Source organism: Charadrius vociferus, unplaced genomic scaffold, assembly GCF_000708025.1.
Source record: "Charadrius vociferus isolate BGI_N301 unplaced genomic scaffold, ASM70802v2 scaffold549, whole genome shotgun sequence".
NCBI classification, from domain to species: Eukaryota; Metazoa; Chordata; class Aves; order Charadriiformes; family Charadriidae; genus Charadrius; species Charadrius vociferus.
In genome coordinates this window covers 1,255,425-1,282,961 of record NW_009650103.1, presented here as the reverse complement: position 1 = coordinate 1,282,961, position 27,537 = coordinate 1,255,425, and the positions used below count along the sequence as shown (strand labels likewise).

Genomic DNA, 27,537 nt, shown 5'->3' with positions numbered 1-27,537 from the left:
ATCCCATCCCATCCCATCCCATCCCATCCCATCCCATCCCATCCCATCCCCATCCCCATCCCCATCCCATCCCATCCCCATCCCCATCCCATCCCATCCCATCCCATCCCATCCCATCCCATCCAATCCCATCCCGTGCGGCTCTGAGCCTGGGGACCACCGGCTGCTCTTGCAGCGGATGCCCCCAGGGTTGGGAGCGAGCTGCCCGGCTGCAGCCCCCCTTCCCTGCGCTCCAGCGGGGACAAGGCTCGCCGTGGCCATCAGGAACCCCGGCCCGCCGCCGCCGGAGTCGCAAGGTGCATCCAGCCCCAGCAGAGCCGTAGCCCGCTGTGGCCCCGTGCCAGCAATAATACATTGGGTTTAATTAAAGCAGTATTTTTCATCTCCTTCATACATTATTTGGTTATTACTTCAGAACGAGCCAAGGAATTCTTGTATTCCCCCCACTCCCTCCCTTTCTCTTTTAATCTCTTTTTTTCCCCCTCCTTCCTTTTGCCCTTTTGGTGTCCTTTCCTGCATCCCCAGGGTCTTCACTTTTTTTTCAGCTACCACAAAGTTGTTAAGATGAGGAAGCCCAGGGTTCGTAAGGACCCATTCATTCTGGTGGGTTTGGCTGCTTGCAGCGGCAGGAGACGGCGGTGGGAAGCAGGAGCTCGCAGGTAGCTCCGTCATGGGGTGGAGGACAATTTCTCCATCTCAATGAGTCCAACACCAAACTTGAATTAGATTTCTCCTGAGCCGTTTGTGCAAGCACGGGCAGAGCGGGGAGCCACGACGGCTCAGACGTGGGGTCTCTGCGATGCTGTTAGACGATGCAGCTCCTCACTTCAGTGCTCAGATGGTGCCCGGCGGTGAACCCACCTCGCCACCTGGTTTCTTGTCCTGCTGTGCCAGCTCTGCCCACGGGAAGCAGTGGAGATGATGTCCTCCTGGGAGCTAATGCCTCAACAGGAAAAAAATGTATTTGCAGTGAATATTTTGTTCCGAAACACCCTCCGCTCGGCGGGATGCTCGGGGCTGGGCTGAGTTCAGTTGGGGCCGCAGGGGATCTGCTGCGAGGGGCGAGACACACCAATAACGCTGTCATTCCTCTCCTCCCCCAGGCCCTTCCCGTCGGAGGAGACCACGGAGAACGATGACGACGTGTATCGGAGCTTGGAGGAGCTGGCGGAGTAAGTGGCCTCGCCTTCTCCCGGGGAGGGGACGTGAGGAGGGAAGAGTTGCAGTGTAGTCCCAGCAAAGTCGGATGAAATTTGACGGCGGGGCTCAGAGAGCCGGGGCTGGCTGCTTTGATCGTCATGCCAGGAAATTTTTGTTCTCTTACAATAGTCCATCTTTTCCCATGTAGAGCCCTGGGAGACGTCACTTTTAATCGGGTTGAGTTTACGAGTGGCTCAGTGGGGGGCGAGGGGGGCCAAGCCCACGGGGAACCCCTCCGCCTGCTCAATCCCATCATTAGCTGCAAAACCCCGGGATGTAATTCCTCCTCCACCAAAGCTGAGCCACTCGCTGGGACTGGGATACCCATTGCTAACTCAGCGCTGGACCACCACCACCACCACCACCACCCCCCTGCCGTGGCATTTTTGTGGCCTCGTGGGTGCTGGCACGTGGGTCCGCATCACCCATGAGTGATTTTGGAGCCCCCTCGCTGGCGGTGCGGTGGGATGCGGGGTGATGCTGCTGGGGTTTCTGCATCTGTGTTTATCTGGGTCTCTGGTTAGCTGTGTTTTGCTGCCCGTGGTGATGATATAACAGGCTTTTAAAAGCAACCTCGAACGACGGCGTATACGGTGAAACGTGGGCGCTATCGGAATTCGATGGCAGCGTTCCCGTCGGCGAGGGTTTTACTTATGAAGTGCAGTCTGTTTCATATGGAGGGAAAGTCTGTATGAGTGGATATGTGGCTTTATACAGTTAAATATTATTGTTCCACAACATAAATAATAAGACTCCTTAATCCAATGAGTTCCTTATGGCTTCGGTTATTACAAAAGTAAATCATAAATTACTAGTCGAGGGAACGGAGTACCCTGGAATCCCCCGCTCGCGGTTTGCTCCCAGCAGCTACAGTTTAATAAAATTTTAACTTATAAAGGGGTCTTTTCAAGAGTAACATTTTTTCCCCCCACTCTCCTGAAGTTCTCGAAATCCCTTTAACATTGGGTTTTAAAATTCCCGATTCTCACACGTTAGGCACGCTTTTTAACGGGAGAAAGGTTTGCGTGTGAAGTCGCACGCGAGCGCTGGTGGGGATGGCAGCCCGCTCCTGGAAAGGGGGGTTTCGGGGTGGTGTGCTCGGAGCTCGGAGCAGCTTATTTGGCGTTGAAGATGGGTTCCCAGCTTTAACCGCTCTGCTGCTGGCGATGCAGGTCCTGCGGGATGCCCAGGTGGAACTTTCCCGAGCTGTTCCTCGGCCCTTTGCTCGTGGCTGCGAGTTTGTCCCTCTGTGAGAGGGGCTCAGATGCCCTGTGCTCAGGTGACTTAGGGGTTTATTTCTTATTGCTCCCCCACTTCTGTCCCAGGTTGTCTCCAACTTTTAACTTTCCCTTTTTTCCCGTTCTTTGCAAAATCCTCCTCTTCGTGTCTTTAGTCGGGACCACTGGGGAAAGGCGTGTGTCAATCAGCAGGGGGATATTGCACAAATGCCTTCATCCAGATCCGCGCTCCCGCTGCGGCCAGGTTGTGCGCGGAAACACAACTTACACAACGGAGATGTAATTCACCCATGACTGTAAAAACCCCAGAAATGCCCCGGAGAGCCCCTTCGCATGAGCGTTGCTGCTGCCGCTGCCCGGTGACACATCAGCAACAGCCCCTCCCCCCCTTTTCTCCCTTTGACAAGGAGCGTCTCTCCGCGCTTGACAAGGAAACTTTCATTGGAAATTTGCCGGTCACAATGGTGCATACTGGGCACCGACGCTGGGCGCTGGCAAACCGCGAGGGCCGCATGAGAAAGCTCTTTCTTAGCTGCTGCCGATCTCCAAACGGCCGAACAAGGGCATCATTCACGAGCTGGGAATGATTCAGTCCATCCAGCGTCTTTGCATTTAATATCGCGGATGATGCGGCAGCCTTGGGAAGATCCGAGCGCAGCCGAAGTGCGGTGTTGGAGGCGAGGAAACGATTTGCACAGCGAAGCAGTGAAGCGACCCAACGCGTGGAAGGAACCGCTACCGAAGAGCACATCCAGAGAGACCCCTCCGTCCCCGAGTGGTTTTTCCACGTTAACTTGCTACATCTGCGCTGCTATCCCAGTGATTCATTTTGCCCTTTGGATCATTCTGAAGGATGTAGGGTCCTGTCTGTAAAACCACCGTAAAACCAACCTGCCGTCCCTGCTGGGCTTGAAGGGACGGGGTGCAGGGGAGGAGGGACAGCCCCGGTGGGCTCAGCACCGCCGAGTCACCCCCCGGGAGAGAGGAGTCTTTCTTTGGGTGTTGTGGGGATGTGCTGAAAGGCTCAGGATAAATATTGAGCTGGTTCTAATAAGACATTTTGGGGGCTGGTAGAAGTGCAGGGGTTTTTTGGAGAATATCATAATGCTTCATTTAAGCACTTAAACAGAGCACTTCGCTGTCCCCCATTTAGATTTAGGGTGAAACCCTCTTCTGCAAAGCATCCAAGATATAAACATATTTGTGACGGAGGCGCGGATTCGAGAAGCAGAAGGAACCAGGCTTTGTCCCCGAAATGAGACCCTCTAAATGTCCCTCTAAAGAGAGCGAGGAGGACCTTCATCCCGGCGGCAGCGAGGTCCCTCCCGGCGCGGAGGAGCCGTGGCAGCTGGGGACAAAAGCCAGCGCCGGGGCTGGGAGCGCATCAACGGCGGCGCCACGAGGGCCGTACGCGCGCGCCGCGGAAAGAAGCTGTCTGCCGGGTGGCCGCGGGGTGCTGGTGTGTATAAAGGATGCTCATACCCCCATGAAGCCGTTGTGCTTTCACCTTTGGGGTACGGCGGAGGTTACGCAGCGCCCCAGCGCTGGGTCGGCCATCCAGCGGATGGCGGTGGAGAATTGCCTGGAAACAGCTATTTATTTAAAAAAAAACACAAAAAAAACAGCGAAACTCAAAAAAAACAAACAAACAAAAGAACAATTGGTGATGGAAAGGGGAGGGGAAACTAAAAGAGTATCAGGGGAGTCAGAAAGTTCTCCAATTCCCTGTCCACAGCTCACCGGCCCCTCGGTTTGCTTTGCCGTCGGCCAGATGGCGGCTTGCGGAGAGCCCGGGCAGATGGCGAGGGCTGGCTGGTTTGCCAGCGGTGCCTGATCGATACTGGGAGGAGCGGTAAAGGGACGTTTGTCCTCTGCGGCCTGATTTATTTCTGCCTGCCCTAACGCCAGACCCTGGGGCAGCAGCCGGTTTTGGGGAGAGTTTGCCCAGGAAATGAGCAGAACTTTGCAATGGCAACGTGTGGGTGAATCCGCCGGAGCCTGACCCCAAAAATCAAAGTGACCTTTGTCCTGAGGATGCTCCTGGCTCCGGCTGCTGGGCGCTGATGGCAGTAGGCACTTCACCTTACTGCTGAGCATCTCCCCACCAACTGCTTCTCCAGCTCTCCTGATGGCTGTTCCAGCTGCCCCGAACCATTCTGGGAGTTCTGAAGTTATATACTTAACATTTAACCTAAATTTTCTCTGCTGCCACTTCAGCTCGCCCCAGTGATTTTGTCTCCTTAAATTTATGAGAGCGATTAATCCTGGTCCTCTTTACAGCACCGGAACCTTCTTTATCATGAACCTTCTCCACATCACGACAGTGTCCCTCTTCGCTGGCACGAAGCCCAGCAGGCTCAGGCGGATAACACGTAGGGTGGGTTTGGGGTTGTTTGGGAGCTATTTGAAGAATTCAGAGTCAGGCTGAAGTGCTGTGAATGATTTGACATGAAAGATTTCATTTGCATAACTTTTACCTCCTTTTTTTTTTTCCTTTAAAAGCGAATTGCTTTGAGGGGAGAAGTTGTAGTGTTGCAAAAAGGACAAAGAAAGTGTTTTGAGCAGAGCAGTTGCCCACCAAACCCTGCGCTGGAGCCGGGGAGGGGCTCTGTCCTGCAGGTTGGTGTCCCCCGGTCTTGTTTCGAGCTGCAGCTCTCTGGGGATTTATCCCCAGCAAAAGTATTGGGGATAGTGGTGTATTTCCAAACCGTTCATCGCAGAGAAGGGAAGTTGCAGAAGATCTCCTGCCTGGCCTCAATTTCTCAAGTGATGCAGCTCGTTTGGGCACTGACTGCCAACGACTTGTCTCCTGCCAGGAGCTTCTTGCTGAAGTTTCTCCTACTTCTTTGACTGCTGTCACCAGCGTTGCCCCCTCGCGTCTTCCAAAATAGTGATGTGATCAGCAGAATTTCTCGAGTGCATTAAAAAAAGTAATGAATAGAGGAGCCAAGGTGAGATGATAAGTTAGCTGCCACTTTTCTCATTATTTTTGCTGTGTTGGAAAAACCACACATGCCAGCCAGTGAAATAAATGGCTCCGTGGTACAAGGCACTCGAGCCGTAGCACTTGTAAACGTGTCTTTTCTTCTTTGTCACCAGTAAAGATTTTTGTATGTCCTGCTTGTGCCATCTCTAGGACCGTGTTAGTTGATATAACTGTGTGAGGCTCATTCGTGGGATTATAATGTCCCACTTTGAATGGGGAACGTAAGACCTGAGCAGAATAGATGGCAAAAGGCTTCTCTTGCTATTTCCAGACGCGTGTCTCCGTCCAAGTACAATCTGGCTAATTAAAACCCTGCAAGAGCTCGAGTCCAGCGACTGCACATCTTGCACTCCTTCACCCTGAAACCTAAGCCTGCCAGATGTGCTGCAAATACAGGACTCTGCTTGTCCTCCTCTGACGGAGACCGTGAATGAGGGGGTTGGTCGGATGAACCGTCTATTTATAGCTGTAAGTGCAGAGTAAGAATGAGAAAGTGGAGGATTACTGGGGCGAACTGGAGCCTCGCAGCTGCTGGGCAGCTGTCTCAGGGACCCTGCACATGAACTTCCAGCCTGGACCCGGCGGTGGCTCTGAGGTCTTCTGACTCTTAACCTCCGCCACCGGGCTGGAGATTTGGGTTTGTCTTTCGGTTGTCTTATTTTAGCTTCTTCTGTCTCCTCCTTCTCTTTCTTTTTCTCTTCCTGCGGTTCTGGCTCTTTCATCAGTGGAGTGAAAGGAGCGCTGTGGTTTGGACAGGGTTTTGGCATGATGGGTTTGCCCTGAGGGCCTCGCTTGGGCTCATCCTTGAATTCTTGAGACTGGTACAAACTCAGCAACTTCCCAGAGCCCCGGAGCAGCTTTTATGGATGAAGAGGTTCTTCAGTGGCCCTTGAGACCCTCAGAGCTCCCCACTTACCCTCCTCATCCACAGCGTCATTGCAAACGTGGTGTGCAGCATCCCTTTAGCGTCGTGGACCTGCTGCAGATTATTTATCAGGGCGTCACGGGCTGGTGTGGGCTGCCAAGTCTGGAGCTCATCTCCCAGAGCCCAAATGCAGACTGTGCCCTCTGTTTTGGCCAAGTGCTGAGCTCTGGAGGACTGGTTGCCAGTGGTGGGAACAGTGGGACCAGTGCCTTCACCCAGGGCAGTGAGATTCTTCCTCAAACTCACTCGACTTTGGCATCCTATTTGGGACGATTTCTTTCAAATTTGGCTGCACTTAGGCAACTGCTGGAGGTTCCAGTGGTCCCTGAGGGACGTCCCCCTTCCCCAGCTCACTCCTTCCCTGTCCCTGTTTGTCCCTGACTCCAATGCCTGGCATTGGTCCCTCTGTTGAGGGAGCTGCTCCTTGGCATGGCCGCTGCCTGCTTGGGAGGGCCTTTGTACCGAGTGGGCATTGCCAGGGAGGAGGAGCTCCGCCAAAAGCATTGTTGTTGCCCGAAATTGCCTTAGATATGAAAAGCTTTATTCTTTTCGCTTTGAATGAGCTTTCCTGGCTAGGCAAGATGCTGCCAGCCCAAAGCTGGATACATCCATCCTAATAACAGTAATTGCAAATGCTGGCGTTAACTCTGAAGGGCGGATGAAATCCCTTTCCTAAACCCAGAGCTGTCAATGAATCTTCTAATGCAGGCAGTAGATCGTAGGCTCTGATACCCACGGGTAACTCGCGGACTCGGCTGCTTTTATTGAAGGAGTAAATTGCTTTTCTTTGTGAAGAACGAGGTGAGGATCTGACCTTCCTTGCTCAAGTTGTTCAGTCTACGCACGACATGCTTGGGATGCTGAATTTATTGCCTCCCACAGTGGGGGACTGTGCTAAGCATGGAAAATACCTGCCCCGCTTTCCCTCCCCTTATGGCATTTAAAATTTAGTGTCTTTTTCGGTTGCCACTGGCTAAAATCATCCCCATGCCTGTTCTCTGTTTTAATGTCAGGGAGGGTGATGTATTTTCAACTCTGACAGACAAAACGCAGAGACCGACGAAAATCAATATGTGCAAAGCAGCGGCGTCAACAGCCGTACACGCTCCCGCATAGCTCGGCTGCTCCGGGAGAGGCTAATCTGCACGTTTTACTGCTCTCCGTAAAACTGGCAGCCTCTGGTGTTTCTCAGAGATGTACCAGGAATGTGTTTTAATAAATAAAGGTCCGCTGACATTGGTATCATTGTTTTAATACCACCACAGCTGTTGGGTTTGAGCATCTCTAGGTCCTCTCTCCTGAGCTCTGAAAAGGAGGTGGCTTTCTAGAGGGCCCCAGGACAAGGGAGTTGTCCCTGTTTTTTGTCTGAGGCCAGAAACCAGAGATGGGAAGGGCTGGTACTGGCGTTGATGAGAAGGGGCGAGTGGAGCAGCAGCGACTTGGCCCCTTGGTTAGAGCAAGGAGAACGTGAAGGGGCAGATGTGACCCCCCGTGATGGGTGCAGTGTTCGTGTCAGATGGCTCTTGGACAAGCTTTATGGACAAGTTTGCTGTGTTGTCCCTTAGTAGGTGTTTCTGCCCCTTTCCTGGTGGCCCAGAAGAGCTCTGGGTAGGGCCAGGCTGGGCCAGGTCCTCCTTCTCCAGGCTCGGTCTAGGCAACCCGTGATTTAGCAAAACCCCTTCAGCATCCCGTGCTGCCGCCTGGGCCTCTCACAGTGACGTCCTGGCGCGTGCCCGGCCGCGGTCCAGCGCTCCTGGCTGCTTGGTGGGGGAGAAGAGGAGGCCTTGGCCAGGATAGGGCCCCCGTGCAGCAGCCAGCTGTGCTGGGGACTGAGGCTTGGACGTGGCGCCCGGTTGTGCTTATGCGCAGGAGAGCAGGTCCAGATGATGCGGAGGATGTGGGGCTTCCCGGGGGGGGACACCTCAAGATGCCGTCTTCTCCTTCTGCGCCGAGCCCTAAAGCTGAGTGCTCTCGTTGCTGGTGATGAGCAGCCGTCACGCAAAGCGGGCTCTGCGCCGGCACAGCATCACCGCGGCACTCGCTGGGGTCATATCATACCCAGCCGGGCTGGCGCTCGCGACATTAACCCAACCATACGTTCGCTAACAGCCCTCGAGCCGGGGAAATGATGTATGGAGAGACAGCCGGCAATCCGAGAGGTGCGGGTGGGAAGGGAAGATTAATCAGGAACCGAGAGTTACTCGCTCTGGATAAGGAGCGGAGCTGAGAATATAAATATTGGTACAGATAATAACGGTGACGGTGACGCTTGGGAAGGGGAAGATGGATCACCAGCTATTAGCGGGCATTATTACAGCAGCTGTAATGCATCAGTCTGGAAGAATGGGATGGATACATCATGCCAGTGTATTTATCTAAAATCCCCAAACTTTTATTAAATAAATCTGGTTTTAAAAATAGAAAGAACTGCATTTAGAAAAGAAATAAAGCCCAGTTTTGCAAACAGATGTGCTCTGCTGCTCCACGCTCTATCGTGTAGAGATGTCGAGTGTTACCGTTTGAGCACAGTTTTACACCTAAATATATTTGTATGTAATTAATACCCCTGTTGAAAGAGAGAGCTCGTAAAATATGCGAAGGCTGTTTGATACTGCAGCGTTTCACACTGTCCTGATCCCACGGGGTTGACTTCAGTGGGAGCCGTTAGCGATCAGCACCTGTAGATCTAAGCACTAAAATTATTATTGTTAATTGGTATTTATTAGGGGTTGAGTTTTCAAAAGTGTTCTAAGACTTAGGAGCCCCCGGGGGGGGTTGTAAAGGCTCAGATGACAATTAAGTACCTAGTGCTGTCACCTTTAAATACAAGTTGGGCACTGCGCCTCGGTGATGCCTTTAAAACCTGTGCTTGGTGGGGGCATCTCCTGAGCGATGTGGGCAGTCCTGAAAACGTGACTTTGCTGCTGCTCAACTTATCTCTGATGTAAATGTTATTATTGGGCTCTGCGCAGCGCTGGGGCTGAGCATCACCCAGCCGAGCATCTGGCGAGATCGCCTGACGGTGATCAGGAGAGTCTCCCCCTCCTCTGGGAAACGTCAGATTAAAAATCCCCCAGTTGCCCATCGGGGCAGGGACTGTGCTTGATGGGAGTCGGGGCATCACCGAGAAAAACTGGATCCAGAGCTTTTAAACCTGGACGTGGTGCCGGTGGCCGGAGGGAGTGCGGGGCCGTGGGTGGACGTGGGCTGAGCTCTGCCCGTGGTGGGTCCGGGCGTTGCTGTGGGTCTCTGCGCAGCCCCGGGAGCTCCGCACAGCCCCGTCACACCTCCCCACTCGGCGAGGCAGGGCTGGGATGCTTCTACCTACTGCGCAGAGACCTCAGATGATTTTTTAGTATCTGAACGGACATGGGCTGCTACGGCAGTTTGGGGGAAGGGGGAGGGGGTTCTTTGGTATGGAGGAAGCCTTTTTGTGAAAAAAAGCAAAAGCAGATCAAGAGTGAGTGCAGTGCTTTAAACATGCCAAAATCCAACCCATTAAAAATATGTTCTCTAAGTATAATATGGGTGAAGTCACTGATACAAGAGCTGCTGCTAAAGAGGAGAGGCCGGGGATGAACAGGAGGCTGCGGGCATCTTGGGAGGCAGGCGGAGCCGGTCCCGGCGCGATGCTGGGCTCAGTCGCGTGCGGTGGCTCAGGCGGTGCCAGCGGGACATTTGGCCGGTGGGTCCATCTCGGCCAGGCCGATTAGCGCCGAGCAAAAGCGCTGTGGGGGCAGAGCTGTCAGACCGCGGTGGAGTGGGCATCGCGGGCACGCCTGGCACGGGGCTCGGAGCCGCTTCTTGGCTGCGATCCCCGCTCGTGTCGAGCAGCGTTTGGCCTTTTCCAGCCTCCAGCGAGCGGAAAGAGATGTGCGGCGGGTACCAATCTGGGAAAAACAGAGACTCCTAATGCAAACGGAGAACGTGGACCGAGCGTGTCAATGCTGCGGGCCAGGAGGATTTTCTTATTGTCGTGGTTATCCTCCCTCCTTGGCGCCAGAGCGGTTGTTGGTTTGCCTGATCAAGTGACAGTGAACGTACCCTCTTTATTATCATCGCTAAATCGCTCTCCTTCTCGTTCCAGCGAACATGATCTGGGGGAGGATATTTATGACTGCGTCCCCTGTGAAGATGAAGGCGATGATATCTATGAAGATATCATCCGAGTGGAAGTTCAACAGCCCATGGTAACAATTTATATGCATTTTTTAAAGCTGTGCCCTGATGGGAGGGGGAAGGAGAGAATTCAATTAAATAAATAACTGTCCGCCAATGACAGGTGATGCTGCAGGGAAGTGAATCACTTTGAATCATTCATTGAAACTGAGCTGCCTCGTGAGAGGTAAAAATAAGCCGAGCTGGGATGGCGCTGGCCCGGAGGGGGTTCTCCGAGGGGTTTCCCAGCCCATCTTGTCATCTGAAGGAGTTTGGGGAGGAGGAAGGGAAAAGGAGAGCTAATAAGCTCTAAAAGATAAGCTAAAAATAGTCATTTGCTGCCGAGCCAAGGCAGCGTGTGTCAGTTCAGCCCTTTCTGGGGAGAGGGAACGCGGCGGCTCTGCCTTCTCCCTCAGCCAGATGTGCCGTGTCTGCCACCGGTATTTTTAGACCGGGACGAGCGCTGACAGTTCTGCGCGTGGAGGATGCAGCGCTTGTTCGTGCCTGCTGCCGCTCCTGCCGGGGTGGCTCAGAGCAGGTAGATGTTTGCAGCGGAGCTTCCTGGAGCAGCGGGGACCCGTGTGGCTTTAGGGACAAGCAGCCGACCCCATTCAGCACCTCCAAAAGCCTTGCGATGATGGGGAGACCCGGGTGTGCAGCATGCACAGCCTCACGGAGGGACTTGCCTCGTCTCCAAGGGCTCTGGTGCAAGTATCACGCTCCGTGGATGAGCCGGGAAGGTGCTGGTGGTCCTTGCACGGCCCCAGAGGTGCTCACAGATGTCCTCGCTCCCTGTGTCCCCGGCAAGGAGGAGACGGGCTGCCCTGGCTTCTGGTGATGCAGAGCTGGAAGGGACCTTGCCACCAGAGCGTGACCTTCCAAATTTTCTCCCGCCCTCTGATATCTGCCACGTTGTTCAGGCTCTAATTACTCTCTCCTGGCCGCAAACGGCGCCGCACATACCTCCCCATCACGAAGCAGGATCAATGGACGAGTTTGCCGATCAATGAAATCCCCGGAGCCGGGTGCGTGGCTGTGCAGGACGAGGTGCTGGGGCTCTGGGAAGGCAGGGCTTCACCCCACGGTGTGCCAGCGATGCCCACACGGTGGTTTCTCCCCCATCCCAAGCCTGGCTGCAAGTGGCACCAAGACCGTGACGATGGTGGTTGGGGCATTTCGTCCCTTCATGCCTCGTCTGCAGCCTGAGGAGCTCCCTGCCCACCAAAAACCTGTCTGGATCGACGAGTTGGGCACAGAATATTCCCACTGATCCTGCCAAAGCGCGTGGAGCTGTTTACGGACACCGGTGGCAATGCCAAAGTCAGCACAGCTCATTGGGCACCGGTGTTTTTACCAAGTTGCCATCAGTTGCAGAAGCCAGTTGGCCCAAGAACTGGCCCTCGGGAAGGTTTTGGTAGGAATCTCTTGCATAAAAGGCAAAAATGAGGGGGAAGCTCCCACCACGTGGGTGCCCCACAGCCAGGGTAGCGCAGCATTGGGGTCAGTGGAATTGGCAATTTTCCACTGTCCCCTCCATAAAGTTTTATGTTTTCTCGGACACCTCTGAGCAGTGATGGAGGCTCTGACTCCCTTTCCACCCCTTCCCTGAGCAAGAGAGTCCATTTTTAACATAAGCATCCACATATCTGTTTAAATGATGGCTTTTTTTTTTTTCTAAGATTTGTTGGAATAGCAAGTGTGTAACGCTAATTGGTTTCTTGTATTTCTGCATGCTTCAGATTAGATATATGCAGGTAAGACGCATTGATTAAAATACTGGTTTCCCTCCAGGTGATAGGTCTGAGCTGTGAGCGAAAGGGGGTGTCCAGGGGGTGTCCGTTCCTGTGCATGGTCATTAAAACCCGATCGCTGAGTCACCTCCCGAGGTCAGAGACTGCGCTGACAAGCGCAGCACCTCCCGACACGTGTTTTCAGCTCCGCTTTACAGACGTAAAAGCAAGAGCAGCGACTCCAGGAGCCGAGGCTTTCAAGAAACACATGTATTATCAGATTTGACCTAAAATCATGAGAATTAGCAACCCTGGCAGGGGATTTGTGTAAATCCAACGTATTATTTATGACCCGTTTAGGGCTCCGTTGTGAATTTCATCTTAAGTAAAAAAAAAAAAAAAACGGGGAAAACCAGCATTTATCTCTTATTTATTCTTTAGCTGATAGTCTTTGGTGATGTAGCTATAATAAATGCCAAAAATATAATGCTGGCCATGCTGAAACATATTGAATAGCACAGCCAGGGTTCCTTCCTAATTTTGGGGGATAAAAATAGTTTCCTTTAACATAAACCAGTAGCAGTACTCCCCTGACTTTCCAGACTTGCTCTTGTTCTGAGTTTGCCATCACTGAAGGCTGAACTGGAGCTCGGCCCCACCTGAGCAGGTTGCTGGACCACTCTGTAGAGTACCCAACCATGCGTTATTTGTCCTTTTTCTAGAAAATGGGAATGACAGAAGATGACAAAAGAAATTGCTGTTTGCTGGAAATCCAAGAAACTGAGGCCAAATACTACAAAACCCTTGAAGATATAGAAAAGGTAAGAACTGAGCCATCTTTTCTATACCGTCGCCTTCCACATCACATCACTCCAGCTTGCGTTAATCTTGCCGTATTAGTTCTTGCTGCGAGAGCTGGCAGATGTGATGAGGCAGGATCGATGCATTCACATGTAAAATTGGAGAGAAGGGGGATGCGGGAAACCCGTACTGACAAGCACAAATGTGCAGCCTGTAACTGGAGAAGCCAAACAGCATATTTTTTTCTGATCGCTGCATATTGGAAATAGGCTGAAAACCATCCTGCTGTGTCCCCCCTCGCCCGGGGTAAGAGACTCCCGCTCCTCGCTCAACCAGGCCGGTCGCGCCGATAAGAGTCGTATTTGCAGATATCTTATCACTTCGATTGCCGCGGAATAATTTCTTTATTCTGCATGTTTTTCAAAAGTGCTGAAGCTGTGCTGACTTGTCATTGAAACTAATTGGATTAAAAGTAACGTTTTGCTGCTTGAATTCACGGGCTTTAATTGGTTTTGATAAGTTATTGTTGGGCCTTTCTTTTCAATAAAAATAAAAACGAACACCTCAGCAAGAGAGCGGAGTCGTGGATACGGCTGGAGCCTGGAGGTCGTTTCTGCTCCAAGGAAAGCAGCAGGTTTTTTTTTGCAGGAATGAAGAACAACAGTGAAAAAATCACGCTGCCATTTCTAATCACCCTAACGCTTTTGTTTCCTCCCCTTTTTTAATTATTTGCCTCTGTCTGCTGAAAGTTCCTGCGAAGAAGCTGTGAGCGAAACTGGCACGGTGGAGTAACGTTTCCCATTTTTCCATACAAATGTACCAACGTCCATGTCGGTTATGTAAATAGCCCCTGTTCCATGGAAACAGCCACGGCCCTTCTGGGTCAGTCTAAAGGAAGAGTTAAATTATCACTTTAATCCATTAAAAAGGCTTGCGAAGGCTTAGTAGGTTCTGACGGCGTGTTATGGGTGGAGGGTCCTGTCTTAGATGCGCTGCATCAAGGGTTTTTTTTGTAGTTACAAGTCATGTAGACGTTTCTATTAATATGTATTTGTTCAGAAAGGCATTTCGGATGTAATCACATCATCGGCGCTTTTTCAAGGGCAAAATTCGAATGAGATATAATCAAAAAGCTGAAAAGATGCTCCCGAGCTCTTCCCAACTGCGGCCAAGGACTGCAGCGAAGGGAAGAAACTGCGTGCGTTGAAATCCCCCTCCCGAAGATTTCGCGGGAGAGGGGTCTGTGCCCACCCGTGCGTGGGGGTCTGGCAACTTCCCTCCCGGGGAAGTGCCGCGGGGCCATGGGGAGCTCGGGGGAAAGGTGTCCTCATGGGGGTTCCTGGCTCCTGCTTGGCTCCCCGGCACAGCCCGGTCTTGGCAAATGCGTTGTCATTCATCAGCCTTCGCAAGTGCTTAAATTCATTAAAACCTGGCCTCTCCCTGCCTGGATAAACGCAATTGGTGAAGCAGGGAAAATCCCTCCCTTGCACAAAAAAAAAATCTTGCTCACTCCTCTCCAGTATTTTAATCTCTTTTCCATTTATCTCTTGCAGAACTATATGAACCCACTGAGGCTGGTACTGACTCCCCAAGACATGGAAGCTATTTTTATCAATTTGGAGGTAACGGCGTAGACGTTGTGGCTTAAATCTTTGTTCTTTTCACGGCAGCTCAGCCACTTTCCTGCTTAAGAGCCAGCTTCCAGATTTCACGTTAGATTTGTGCATTCACCTGTAGAGGTTCAGTCCTTCGTGTGCTGCGGAGCTTGAACGGGTTTAGGAGATCCTCTTTAACACACTCAATTTTAGAGTTGGGATTTATATGAACTTTAGGGAAGAAAACAGTTTTATACGGTGGATGTTTCAGGGCCGGGGCTCTGTATTTTAGCTGTACTTAGAGATGGTTTGAGCTTGCCCATCTCCTCTGCTCCCTCCTGACCTGCAAAAGGGACTTTAATAGCCGTGGAAATCCTGGGGTGTTTATCACTGTGTAACCTCCTGGCGGAATTACACCCTTGCACTCCTGCCCATTTAGGGCTGCATGTCACTAGAACGACTTATTTTAAAAACGACTGAAAAGAGGAAAAAAAGAAGAGAAAACGACTGCCTGATTAAGTAGTGCATGTGCATTTCTTCAGGCTCTGTTTGCCCACTCGCCTCGGATGTGTTTAAAGTATTGATTGTTTCTTCGGTTTAGGACCTAATTAAAGTGCACTTCAGTTTCCTGAGAGCCATCGACGTCTCTATGATGTCTGGAGGAAGCAGCCTGGCAAAAGTGTTCCTGGAATTCAAAGAGAGGTAAAGGAAAGCCGGTCTTGAGGCAGCTCCAGTTTTAACAGCTATGGGTTAGTATTTGCAGGGCCCATCTCGGCGCTTGGGAGAGAAATGCCAGTCGCATCACACCGCTTCTGCATCCTCCGCAGCCAGATGCTCTCCGGCAGGCGGAACATCGCTCGGTGCCGATGCTTTAAGCAGCCAAATCCAGCCCCAACAGTGCCAGGTCGCCCAGGCTGGGACATCTCCTCTCTCCCCGGCCGGGTGAAGTCGGTGTGGCTCCCGGGGATGCTCGTTCCTGTGAGCCCGTGTCCGCATCCGAGTTTCGCTGGGCTCACAGCATCCCGTATGGGAGCAGCTGCTTTGGAGGCTGAGTGTACGATGCGTTTACAGGGATGTGGCCGAGGGGATAAATAGGGGAATGCTACAATTCCGATGAGCCAGAATGGAGTAGAACCTCACTCGCCTTCCAGGGTTTAGCGTAGTCTTCTCCTGCAAGCAGCAGCGGGGCTTTGAGGGCCTGTGATGTGGTGGGATGGCTCCTCCGCAGGGGAGACTTCGCTCTGCTCGGGTCAAAGCGATCGCTCACTCTAAAAAAATCGCCTGTCTGGCACTGCTCTTGTCCCGCATCTATTGCACCATGAATACACGTAAAAGTTGCTTTCGCAAACATAATAGATTCTGTGTTTTGGCAGCTGCGAGCAGGAGTACCCCAGAACACAAAGATAAGGTTAATAAAAGCCTTTAATATCCTTAATACTAATCAAAGGCCTGATTCATTGTGGAATCATGCCATGGTGTTATTTCACTGGGATTAAACCAGTGTCTAGACACAGAAATACCATTCAGAAGTCAATAACCCCAGAAATACCATCTACATTAATAATACACCTCAGGTCAGATATTCCATCAGTCACAGCGCCCCTTTCTAGAAAGGGATTAAATAAAAAAAAAAAAAGTTTCCGAAGAAGAATGCAAATAATTTAAAAATACTCATAAAACTCACTTGGGTGATTTTGATCTCCAAATTCCCGGCTTGGCTCCGTGCACGCCACTGCCATCCCCGGGGCAAAGCGGTGCACGCAGGGAGCCGGGAAGGGACACGGGAGGAGTGGTGGCGGTGGCGTCGCTCCCCAGGGAGATCCGTGTGGCTGTGCAGGAGCACGGGGCTCGTTTTTGGGCTGACAGCCTTTAGATAAATGTTTGCTTCTGTTAATTTGCCGGTGGGAGCTCAGCAGAGCGCTTGTAGCTGATGGGTTTCGTGCAGGCGGGTGAAGGAACTGGCCCGGTTCCTAAGGGAGTTTGCAAGCAATTTTTTGAAGGACCTAAAAGCCTTCCTGAGAGGAGAATGAAGGAACCAAAGCGATGGCTGCGAGACGGTGACGGCAGCTCCAAAGCTGCGTTCAGCCCGTGGGGGTCTCGGGGAGCTCAACGTCATGGGAAACTGCTGCTCATGGGGAGTTCTGGCTTGGAGAAGACTCCAAAACTGGGGATGATGCACTTGAAGCAACCTGGTTAAATAGGCAGGGTCTTTTCCTGTCGGGGAGGATGGTATCACATTTTTCAGCAAGGAACTGGAGGTGCAGGTGGAGAAAGGGAGCTCGGCTGGGGAGATGGTGTTGTCCCACCAAAAAGGGAATGTGGACCTCCAGAATCCCCGCTTGGTCCCTGTATATAAGACCTTCCTCCATCAAACGTGTCCGTGACAAATAGCTCTCGCTTCCCTGCGCATCCTCAGAGACGTCCCGGCAAAATGATGTATCGCTCCTCCGCTTCGCAGAGATTTTATTTTTGGAAGGAAATAGTTTGTAAATCTCTTCCTCTGAAAGCTGGAGTTGGAATTTATGCTCCCGGAGCCTCTTTGAAACTCTCCGAGTGCTGGCAAGGTTGATATTATTGTGCGTGTTCCGAAGTTGTCAAGGGGAAAAGGCAGAAGAATAATCTGTGTTGGCTGCCGCTTCGCCGGGGACTGCGGCGCCCATAAATCTCTCTATTCAGTTCCCCACCGGGGTCGGAGAGCCCCGCGTTTACGGAGCGACACCGGGTCAGGTGTACCCACATCGTCTCCATCGAGTGACGAGCCCCCGAAATAATGGATGAGTTGCAGCGTGTGATGGAATACGTGTCTTATCAGCAGCCGTACAGTTAACGGCCAGAAAGGAGGGGGGCACCCAACCTGTCACGCAGGATTAATGAGTGAAGTGGAGGAAAAAGGGGGAATCCACAGCAAAACTGCTCTGTTCGTGTCAGGTGTTTAAATTTATAGCCCAGGGTATCTGTACAGAACTTCAGTGTGTTTCCAAAGGCTGTGACGACCTTCTTTCCCCAAATTACCCCTTCTCTTGATCTCCAGGTCCCTGTGGCCCATCCCGCAGGGAGCAATGAGCTTTCCACAACACATCCGTGGGGTTTAAGGGGAATTGAAGCCTCTCGTTCTCTGACGAGGTGCAAATTATTATCACCTGTGTCCATTCTGGGCGCTACTGAAGAATCAAATTGTTTCTTGCCGCCTTAGTTGGTAAAGTATCCACAAACCCGCAGAGAGAGGGGCACATATCAGATACAGTGGTGGCAATCTTTTTTGGGGCTGCAGGCAGCTGTGACTCAGGAAATTAAGGGGTTTTAGGAGACAAATACATGGGCTTGAGCAAGTTGACTTGGGAAACGCTTGCAGGGAATGGATTTTTATTGTCATGTGGTCTCAAAGCGCATCCCTGCTCTGCCTTGGTGAGCCCTGGGGCGAACGTGGCACAGCCGATGTGTGGCCATCGGGGTGGCACGGCGCCTATTGAGACATCAAGGGGATTATGACGATGGTGTAGCAGTGAGAAAAAGCCCACTGGCAGCCGAGGAGCTGAGGGGTTGTGTTGCAGAGGTTCAGTGCTTGCCCCCTCCTCGTGTTTTAGTGAATCCACAGACCCTCGCTGGGGTCGGAGCTGCTCCCAGGAGAGGCGAGTGCTGGGGGTGAGCACCACCTTGGGCAGGGATGGGGTCCCAGCTCTTCACTCTTTCTTTTCATGTTGACAGGTTGCCCAGAGAGGCTGGTGAGGCCCCATCCCTGGAGGTGTTCAAGGCCATGTTGGACTTGGCCTTGGGCAACCTGGGCTGGTGGCAGGTGTCCCTGCCTATGGAAGGGGGGTTGGAACTCAATGATCTTCAAGGTCCCTTCCAACCTAAACCATTCTGTGGTTCTATTTTTGGGTTGTCGTACCTGGGATGTGGGTACCTCTTGTAGAGCCACTTTGTACCCTGCACTGAGAAAAGTCTTCCAGTGTGGAGCTGGTTTCCCTTTGCTGTTGTGGTGCTCCAACAGCACAGCTCGTGGGGAGCGGTGCTTAAATATATCACACTCGGGAGTGGAGGGATGAGCCATCCTACCTCCGAAAAATGGCTCCTTTGGCCACTCGGCCCCCTCTGCTCATCGTGAGCTGAATCGCCCCCACAGGCTCCAGCTCTGGAAACTTCAAAAGATTTACACGTTGAAAAGCCATGCCGTAAAAGAGTGTTAATACTTTGCTAAGCAGTTATATGGGGGAATAGCTGTTTGCCTTGTCCTTTCCCTGTATATAAGTGTATATATCTTTTATAACAGGTTATAACTGCCAGCAAGTGTTTCCGATTAAATTTGTGATTTCCCCCTCTCCAGGCTGCTGATTTACGGCAAGTACTGCAGCCACATGGAGTACGCCCAGAACACGCTCAACCACCTCCTCGCCAACAGGGAGGACGTCAGGCAGAAGGTGGAGGTGAGCGGGATGGGGACATCGGGGCCGAGAGCTGTCCACCCCCCCATCCCCCCCTTTGGAACAGGTTTTGGAAGGACTCTCCAGAGCTGGGAATGGCGCGTTGGGAATGTTTGATTTAGCAAGAGATGGGGCGGGATGTGGGGGTGAGTCTGTGCATCCCCTGGTTGCCCCTTCATCTCCCCACCAGACACACTGCCCTTCCTCCCCCCGCCACGTCGAACCAAGCCAAGTGACTTTATTTGAGTGGGACTGTGGACAAATTCCTCTTTGAGTCGTGCAGGGAGAGCCGAAAGCCCCGAGCATCCCTGAGCATCCCCGAGCCAGGAGCCACGTGGCCTTCCAAGGTCACACGCGGCATCAGGGACAGCCAGAGGCGAGCCCAGGTCCGCGGGCGAACGCCCGGATTGCTGCCCTGTCCTCCCTCCCAGCGTCAGGGCTTAGTGTAAATAGGGGCTGATCCAGATATTAAGTAAATCAAAGGAGCCCCAGAAGGGATGCGTTGTCTGAGCTGCTGTTTCTACCCATCTTTAATTCCTGCTTTGGTTTTGATGCTAATCTGAATTTGCTGGGCTGTCTGTACATGTTACGTCGTTTTCTGCAAACACTCTTTGATTTTCCGTGCAAAGTAGCAGCCCAATTCAGGGATAAAACTGCATTTAATCAGTTTTTAAAACGTGTTCTCTGGATCGTGCGTCGCGCCAGTGGCTGTAGCATCCAGTTGCCCCCCGCCCTGTGATTTTCCTTTCTCTCCCTCCCTCGCGGCGGCCCCGCTCCTCTTCCTCGGGGTGGGGGGCACGCAGGGGGTCTCAGCGGAGTCACGTAGCTAAATACGCGAAGGGAGCAGTCGCGAAACTTGCTGCCATCACATTAGCTCATCTTAATGACTTAATGCTTATCAGCGCAGCCACAGCAACCGTCGGCGTGCTTCCTTCCAGCCCCTCGCAAATAAAACGCATTAGTTCAAACCATCGAGGAGGTGAGTTAAGCTAATGCGTTTCATTTGACATTTCCCGAGGTCTGAGAGCGTTCGTGTGCTCCCCTAATGAGCAGTATCTCATTAAGCTGGAGGAGCTCAGTTGCATGAGAATGTCTGTGTTTCAGGGTCCAGCCCTTCTGTCTTATTCCTCGATAACCTCTGCGGTGGGGCCGTGGCTCCCGCTGGGTGCGTGCGGGCAACCACGAGCCATTTCTCCTCCAAACTGAGTTTACAGAAGCAAAACGTTACAGGCACAGGACATTTGAGGCTTTTTCTTTGGGGGGGGGAACCGTTGTTTTCCCGCAGCTGCTTCACCACTCGTGTGTTGATTTCTTTAATAGGAATGCACGCTAAAGGTTCAGGACGGGAAATTTAAATTGCAAGATCTGCTGGTGGTTCCAATGCAAAGAGTTCTGAAATACCATCTCCTGTTAAAAGTAAGTGTTTCAGCACTGGCGCTTCTCTCCAGCTGCCACCCTCGCTGTACCATCTTTCGGCTTTCACAGCGGAGAGTGAATTATTGCCAAATGCAGACTGAGGGTTGGTTTTTTTTTCCCCCGCTTCAAATGAAATAATTACTACAGCTACTTAACACGACATAATATTTGTGCCGTCTCTTAAAGTACAGTGACCTAGGGTAATTCTGCACTTGTTAGCCACGAGAGGCAGTTAATGAATATAAAATAAGCCTGCATATAATCTGATTATGTGTGAAATTCCTCCCGTCAGCTCCGTGTAACGGATCTCTCCAGCACCAGCCGCTTGGCGTGTTCCCCGTCCTACGGCCGCGGCCGCCCATCCCGTCGTCCCCGCCACCACCCTGGCAGCAGGCGCCCATTGCCCGCGGGTCATAGCCTGCCCGGGACGGGCAGCTTTCCTAGCACACCCAAACTCTTTGTTTTTCTTATTTATTTTATTTTATTTTATTTTATTTTATTTTATTTTATTTTATTCAGGAGCTGCTCAGCCATTCATCAGACCGACCGGAGAAGCAGCAGCTGAAGGAGGCTCTGGAGGCGATGCAGGTACGGCAGGGCGAGAGCGGCGCTGGGGCTGCGCTGGGCTCGGGGTGCGACAGAGCGCGGGACCCCTCTGCTTAGTGTCCAACGCAAACTTCCATGGGAAAAACCCATCCAACAGCCCCAGGGAAGGCAGCGTCTCCTCCTTTTGGACGCGCGTGTGTATATCGATTGCCATTCGATGCGATTGCTTCCCAGCAGATCCGTAAGCCTCGCTGTTATCTTCCTCCTTAAGCAGCTGGGGAAGCTGGTATTTGTTGACAAGTTACGACTTTTCACTAATTACTATTGTGTGTAAGGAGGCCGTGCCAGATTCGGCTCTTGTTTTTGCTAGGAGGGATCTGGAGGAGCTCCAGTCGCATCAGCGAGTCGGGGAGTATTGCAGAAATGGGAGCGGAGCATTGCCTGCGCGCTGTTAATCCAGGCGCTGCTCGGGAATCCTTTTATCCAAGTTTTTTGGTTTTTTTTTTTTAATTAAGGGGAAAACGCTCTTTCCACAAATGAAGGCTTCTGGTGTCAAAATTTTGCTTTGCTTAAAGTTTCTTTTTGCGCTTTCAGCTGAACCCCCCCCCCCCTCAAGATCTCAGGAAAACCATCAGCAACAAAAACGAAAATCATCCAAATGTTTTCTGACTTGTACACATCCTCCCCCCCCACACACACACACATTCCCACCGCGGGACCATCGTCAGCAGAATCTGACTTGAGGATGGTCATTAACTCCAGGTTTTCTCTCTGGGGAGCGGTGCAGGATTCACGCCTGGGCTCGCTCCCGGGCTCTCAGCTCACTTTGTTTTCTCCCTCTGAGCCGCAGCTTTTGTAACGACGCTGCATTTCCCACCACTTACATAACTCGGGTGACCTTTCCAGCCCTTATCCCCGCAAGCCCGGGAACGCAGAGCCGATAGACAGTTCGCTTTCAAGTTAAGGTTGTTTGAAGGACGCTGCGTTCGCAGCCCGCTGCTGCGCAACACGTCGCCCTGGCCTCAGACAATCACTAAACCTGGTGACAGTTGTTAAACCCTGCTTACGGCCTCACAGTACGGCACCCGCCGATACCACTGCTGATAAATAAATGTATAGACGCTCTGGCTGCGCTGCAGACTCAGCTTTTTAATTTCAATAGCCATCAAGCAGGTTTCTCCGTTTCATCTCTCTCGCAGGAGAGCGCAAGTGTGGTCCCGCGCTCGGCGGGGGCATAGGGAGCCGCGCAGTTTGGTTTTAATTGATCTGTAAACCCAGGCTTAACTTACAAGTAAAGTTTTTCATCACGATTCCAGCCTTTCTGTCTGCCGGGCTGGGAGGCGGCAGACATCGCTGCCGTCTGGGGTGAGAGCCGTGCAAGCGGGGTGGGGGGGGCGAACAGAGCTTCGTTTCCCAAAGGGATTCACCTCCCTTTGGTTTTTGCACAGGTAGTTGTTTGCGCAAGGCAGGGGCGGGATTTGCACCGAAAAATTGCACGTGGGGGTCATTGGTGCCGGTACCAACCCTCCTCCTGAGTATGCGGAACGGTGATGGGGGGGGCGAGGCGGGTTCCCAGCGAAATCCCGCAGCCCAGGTTTGCACGTTGCCGTTGCTGTTTCGAGTCACGGTTGATGGTGGGATCGCGCAGGAGCCGGGCTGCGCGGCAGGAGGGAGCCGAGCTCGACGCTGGAGCGTGGTGGAGGGTGCTGCTTCACAAGGCGTTGGGTTTTGTCGTTCTTCATAACCATCCCTGCCACCGGCCCGGCGTGGGGTATTTTGTGATGTTATAAGTATTGTCACGTAGATTTGTGATTATCATCTGTGATTAACCCTTCTTATGTTGGGAAGCTGAGGAAGGTCTGACCCGGAGGGGATGTCTTAAAAGATCCCGTGTTCGGATTTAATCCAAGTTGACAAAGAGCTATTGTTGAGGACGAGGAGGCGGGGAGCAGATAAGAAGCAAACAGGCACAGACAATACGCTCCGAAGGGTTTAAGGAGTTGTTTTAGTGGAAGGGATGGGATTCTTTCTCTGTGATGGGTCAACATTTGGGTAAGCAAGGAATTTTTCCGGTGGAACAAGCTCCATCAAGCTTATTTTACAACATGGCTTTTGTGTGGTGGGAGATGTTGGAGGCCCAGAGGTGTTGGAGATGGGGATGCTGTCGCGGGGTGTTCCCGGGAGGGATGGAGCATGAGCATCCCAGTGCTCTCACCAGCTCAGGTGCGATCCAGAGCACCCGGGGAGGTCAGCTGGATGCAAGTGGGCTCAAATGCTGTTCAAGCTAACGTGCAGCCGGGTGTCCAAAGCAGTTTTTTTACAGAGGGGGTGTTTTTGACAGCAGAGAGTGACTCGCAGCTTTTGTACCGGGGGGGGGATGAAGGGAATTAGCGGTGATGAAAGCTGGGAAGGAAGGATGCTGCCGGGGCAGGGGCTGCCTGGCTGCTCACCCAGGTAAAAACCATGGCTGGGCTTTGCTGTGCTGCACTGGATTCGTGCATTGCCCTCTTCTGGGAAACGGGAAAAATTGCAGTGCCCGCCTGGTTCAGCGGTGCAAGCACAAAATGTGCTGCCGGAGTCGCGGGCTGCTGCCGGGACGCTGCTCTGAGTCCGGAGAGGAGCGCGGCTGCGGGGAGCCGGGCTCCTGGGTTTTCTGCTTTGGTAAGGTACTGGTTTCGTTTGGAAAATAAAAATCAGTGTTCGCTTTTCTTTTCAGGACTTGGCCATGTACATAAATGAAGTAAAGAGGGACAAAGAGACTTTAAAGAAAATAAGTGAATTTCAGAGCTCTATAGAAAACCTGGTAAGTCAGAAAATCCTCTTGCTCCCAACTTCAATTTATTGTTAACCTGTTTGCTTTTTCTGCGCAATTACTACTGAATCTGATGCACTACCCAAGAAAGATCCCCATGTGTTCGGACACTCCCTCGTCATTGACAGTGTTTTTGCTGACGGTGCAGAAGCGGTTGCTACATTACAGAACTGCTTCGGCTGTGATGGAGCGTGACTTCTCTTGGTGGCGTTACACTGAAAACGTTTCTCCAACTTTTTCTTATTAGTGCAGGGGGGACATGCTAATTCCCTAAATCAGCTATCTCTCTGTTATTTAAAGCGGGTTTTCTTTTGCTGTTAAAGAGGACAGAGGTTAACTGAGAGTGTACCCGTTTGGATGAGAAGGGCACATGTAATATGCACCTAATCCCAAAATCTCAACCAGATGCTTTAAGGACAGTCTCATCCTCCAAACTCCAGAGGTATCAAACACTTGGTCCCATTACCGTGCATCAGCTGACCCTGTGCAAACCATCACTCACTTCAGCCCCAAACAAGCCCATTAATTTAATATTCAGTGGCAGAGCTTCAAGCTAACGAGCTTTTTCCCACATTTGCCGGGGGGGTGGGTGGGAGGGGAGGGCTGGTCAGCTGCGGGCGCAGCTGCTCTGCTGTCACGCTTAACGCACACCAGAGATGCTTCAAAAAGGCTGATGGAGGGAGATGCCGGGGGCTGCGCACCCCGAGGGCTTCCTGGAGGGGGCCTGGGTTTGGGGGGGGCTTTAAGCCTTGGCTTTGTTTGAAAGCAATCCACTTTAATTGACGGTTATTTAACAGACGGAGACAAAATCCTTATTTTTCAAGAGAAACCTGCAAAAATTTCTCCAGTGGGATATAGGCTGTTGCGGCTCACGGGTTTTGATTGAAGCAGTCATGATAACCCCGATCTGTGCGAACGATCAGACATCATGCTCTGTAAAAACGGGGATGTAAATGGGGGCATGAAGCAGCCACTTCTCCTCCTTTCAGCAGCCAGAAAGCAGGTTTGACGCGCGGGAGACGAGATGTTAGCAAAGCAGTCACTCCTGTCTGCAGATCAATCCCACGCGCGTTCTGCTCGGCGTTCCCTTTCGTCGCACTGAGCGGGATGATGCGGAGTGATTGGTGTTGTGTATACAGAGCCTACATGGCACAGCAATGAAATAATTAGGGACTATACACACAGCTGTGTGAAATATTTATTTTCCTGACCAGCAGTGATGCTTCACGATATTTTTTTTTTTCTCTATAAGAACCGTGAAGGGGACTGATTTCCCGTGGCTCGGCGGCTGTGCTGCACCGAGCGACGTTTGCAAGGGCTTCTGAGTCGAAAGACGAACTGCCCAAACCCTTGGGTTGGTTTCCAGCCTTCCCCAACATCTCCAGTCTTGGTTCAGGATGGGAATCAAAACTATAAGAGCCCTGTTTTTGTAGAAATCGCTGGAAAATAGCTTATTTTGTGGGGGTTTTGCTTTCTGGATCCCAAACCTTGCAGAAAAAAAACGCTTTGACTGCTGAGCCTTGCCCTGGGATGCTGGTGCTGGAGCTCCATGGATCTCCCGTGGTCCCGTTCCTGATGCCAGGATGCTCGTGCACCCGCTGCGCTTGGCGATGCTGTTCCCAGGAGCTTCAGCAGCTCGAGGCAGGGCTCGGGGGGGAGGGATGCCCCCAGCACACCGTGCCATCCGGGCAGGTTTGGGTTTCCACCTCCCCGAAGCATCGCCCCAGCCCTGCCTGTGGGTCTCAGCCCTGCTTTGCTTTCTGCAGCAAGTGAAGCTAGAGGAGTTTGGGAGGCCGAAGATCGACGGCGAGCTGAAGGTCCGCTCCATAGTCAACCACACCAAGCAGGACAGGTGAGTGAGCGACGGCGCTCTGAAGTTTTCCCAAACTAAATGTGCCTTCGTTTGGCGATTTCCCCTTGTGCTCATTTATGCAATTATCGCCTGGAGTTGGGCTGACAGAAACCACCACCACTGTGAAGTTACAGCACGGTTAGAGCGTTGAGGTGCGCCGGCTGGGAAGCTCTGCAGAGCTTTCCGAAGGCTTCTCCTTGAGTGAGGACTTCAATGAGATGTTTGACTGGGTTGCTTGTTTATTTGCTTGCTTTGGGCAGGTATTTATTTTTATTTGATAAAGTGGTGATCGTCTGCAAAAGGAAAGGATACAATTATGAGCTGAAAGAAATTATTGAGCTGCTCTTCCACAAGATGACTGACGACCCTATGAACAACAAGGACATTAAGAAGGTAGGTGGACTGGCGATTAGCTCTGCTGGAGACCGTTTTGGAAGTGTTTGGGCCAGTCCTTGGGTAGTACGTTCTTATTAGCCTTTTAAAATAGAAATGGAGCTTGCAAAAAGCTGGAAAGGAAATGCTCAGCTTTCAGGGCAGCCTCACAGAGGCGTTGGAAAATGGTTATTAATGTGGGGCTGGGCTTGATCCTTGACCTGTGTCCTTGCAAAACAGCCCTGAAGAGGCTGGGATGGTGGGAGTTAGGAGGGAGGAAACTGCTCGCTGCTTTCTGGCCCGCTGGCGGCGAGGGAACGGGCAGGGAGCAAACGTCAGACGGGGCGGAGAGGAGGGAAGGTCCGCACGGATGCTCTCGCTCCCACGAGGCGCGGGGCGGAGGAGCCTGGGAAGGCAGCGAGAGCGTTGCCGACCAGCCTGCCAAAATCGGCACTCGGAGCATGGTTGCCACTGAACAAACATCATTTTGCCGGTGGTTTGAGGTTTAGTCTGCAGCCGTGAAGGAAAACCTCCCAGCTATCGGTTTAGCAGAGACCCATTAGCTTAATCCACTTACGTGCAGTGGGAAAGAGGTATTGCACAGATGGGATAAGTGACGTTTGGGTAAGAATAGCCGATTTTACCACTTGGATGCTGAAGAAATGCTGCTAGCTTTGTGTTTTAATGAAATATGTTTCCACTTTGCTCTCCTATGCTTTCTAGTCTCATGGAAAAATGGTAAGCAAAGCACACAATTTTCTCTCGTGTTTTTCTGTGCAATGTTGTAAGGAGACAGGCAGAGCATATGTGCGGTGGGCAGGTCAGATGTTCCTCCTGGGCTGTCAGTTGCTGTCAGGGAGAGATATAATGGCTGGGGAGGATCCACTGGAGCAGAAAAATCTGGGTTCTCTCATCTGCCACCATAAAATCCTGTTTGGCCCTAGTGCACAGTGCCAAGCTGATTCAGGCATCGTTAGCTGTGATGTGTTAGAGAGACACGGAGCTCTTTTTCCTCCTTCCTGGTAACTGCTGTTACCTATGCAGAGGCTCAGCAGTCCTTCGGAAGATGGGACGGGGCAGGCACTGGGAGCAGTTACTGAGATGCCCGAATAAAAGTGCGGTGCGTTTTGCTGCTCAGACGTTTGGAGCTCAGCGGTCCGATAAGCGCTCTCGCTTTCTCTTGCAGTGGTCGTATGGCTTCTACCTAATTCACCTTCAGGGGAAGCAGGGCTTCCAGTTCTTCTGCAAGACGGAGGAAATGAAGAGGAAGTGGATGGAGCAGTTCGAAATGGCAATGTGAGCATGAGGGGCTGCTCTAGCCCTGGCGTGCAGCTGCCAGGCGTGGGGGAACAGTGTCAGGGACCAGCAGGTCACAGCATCCCAGACTGGTGGGGGTGGGAAAAGCCCTCTGGAGCTCCCCCAGTCCACCCCCCGCCAGAGCAGGGGCACCTCCAGCAGTGGCACAGGACAGCGTCCAGGCGGGGT

At 52.1% G+C, this 27,537-nt stretch overlaps 1 protein-coding gene across 1 annotated transcript in view; it reads left to right on the top strand.

Moving 5' to 3' along the window:
* The window catches only part of VAV2 (vav 2 guanine nucleotide exchange factor), a 156,682-nt gene that overhangs the window by 119,133 nt on the left and 10,012 nt on the right, over positions 1 to 27,537 (top strand). The window contains 14 exon segments of the mRNA XM_009892323.1: positions 1,104 to 1,172; positions 10,437 to 10,539; positions 12,247 to 12,261; positions 12,960 to 13,058; positions 14,592 to 14,660; positions 15,235 to 15,335; positions 18,958 to 19,057; positions 20,375 to 20,470; positions 20,990 to 21,058; positions 23,733 to 23,819; positions 25,595 to 25,680; positions 25,941 to 26,073; positions 26,776 to 26,790; positions 27,239 to 27,348. Coding sequence (XP_009890625.1) covers positions 1,104 to 1,172; positions 10,437 to 10,539; positions 12,247 to 12,261; positions 12,960 to 13,058; positions 14,592 to 14,660; positions 15,235 to 15,335; positions 18,958 to 19,057; positions 20,375 to 20,470; positions 20,990 to 21,058; positions 23,733 to 23,819; positions 25,595 to 25,680; positions 25,941 to 26,073; positions 26,776 to 26,790; positions 27,239 to 27,348 — 1,152 coding nt within the window.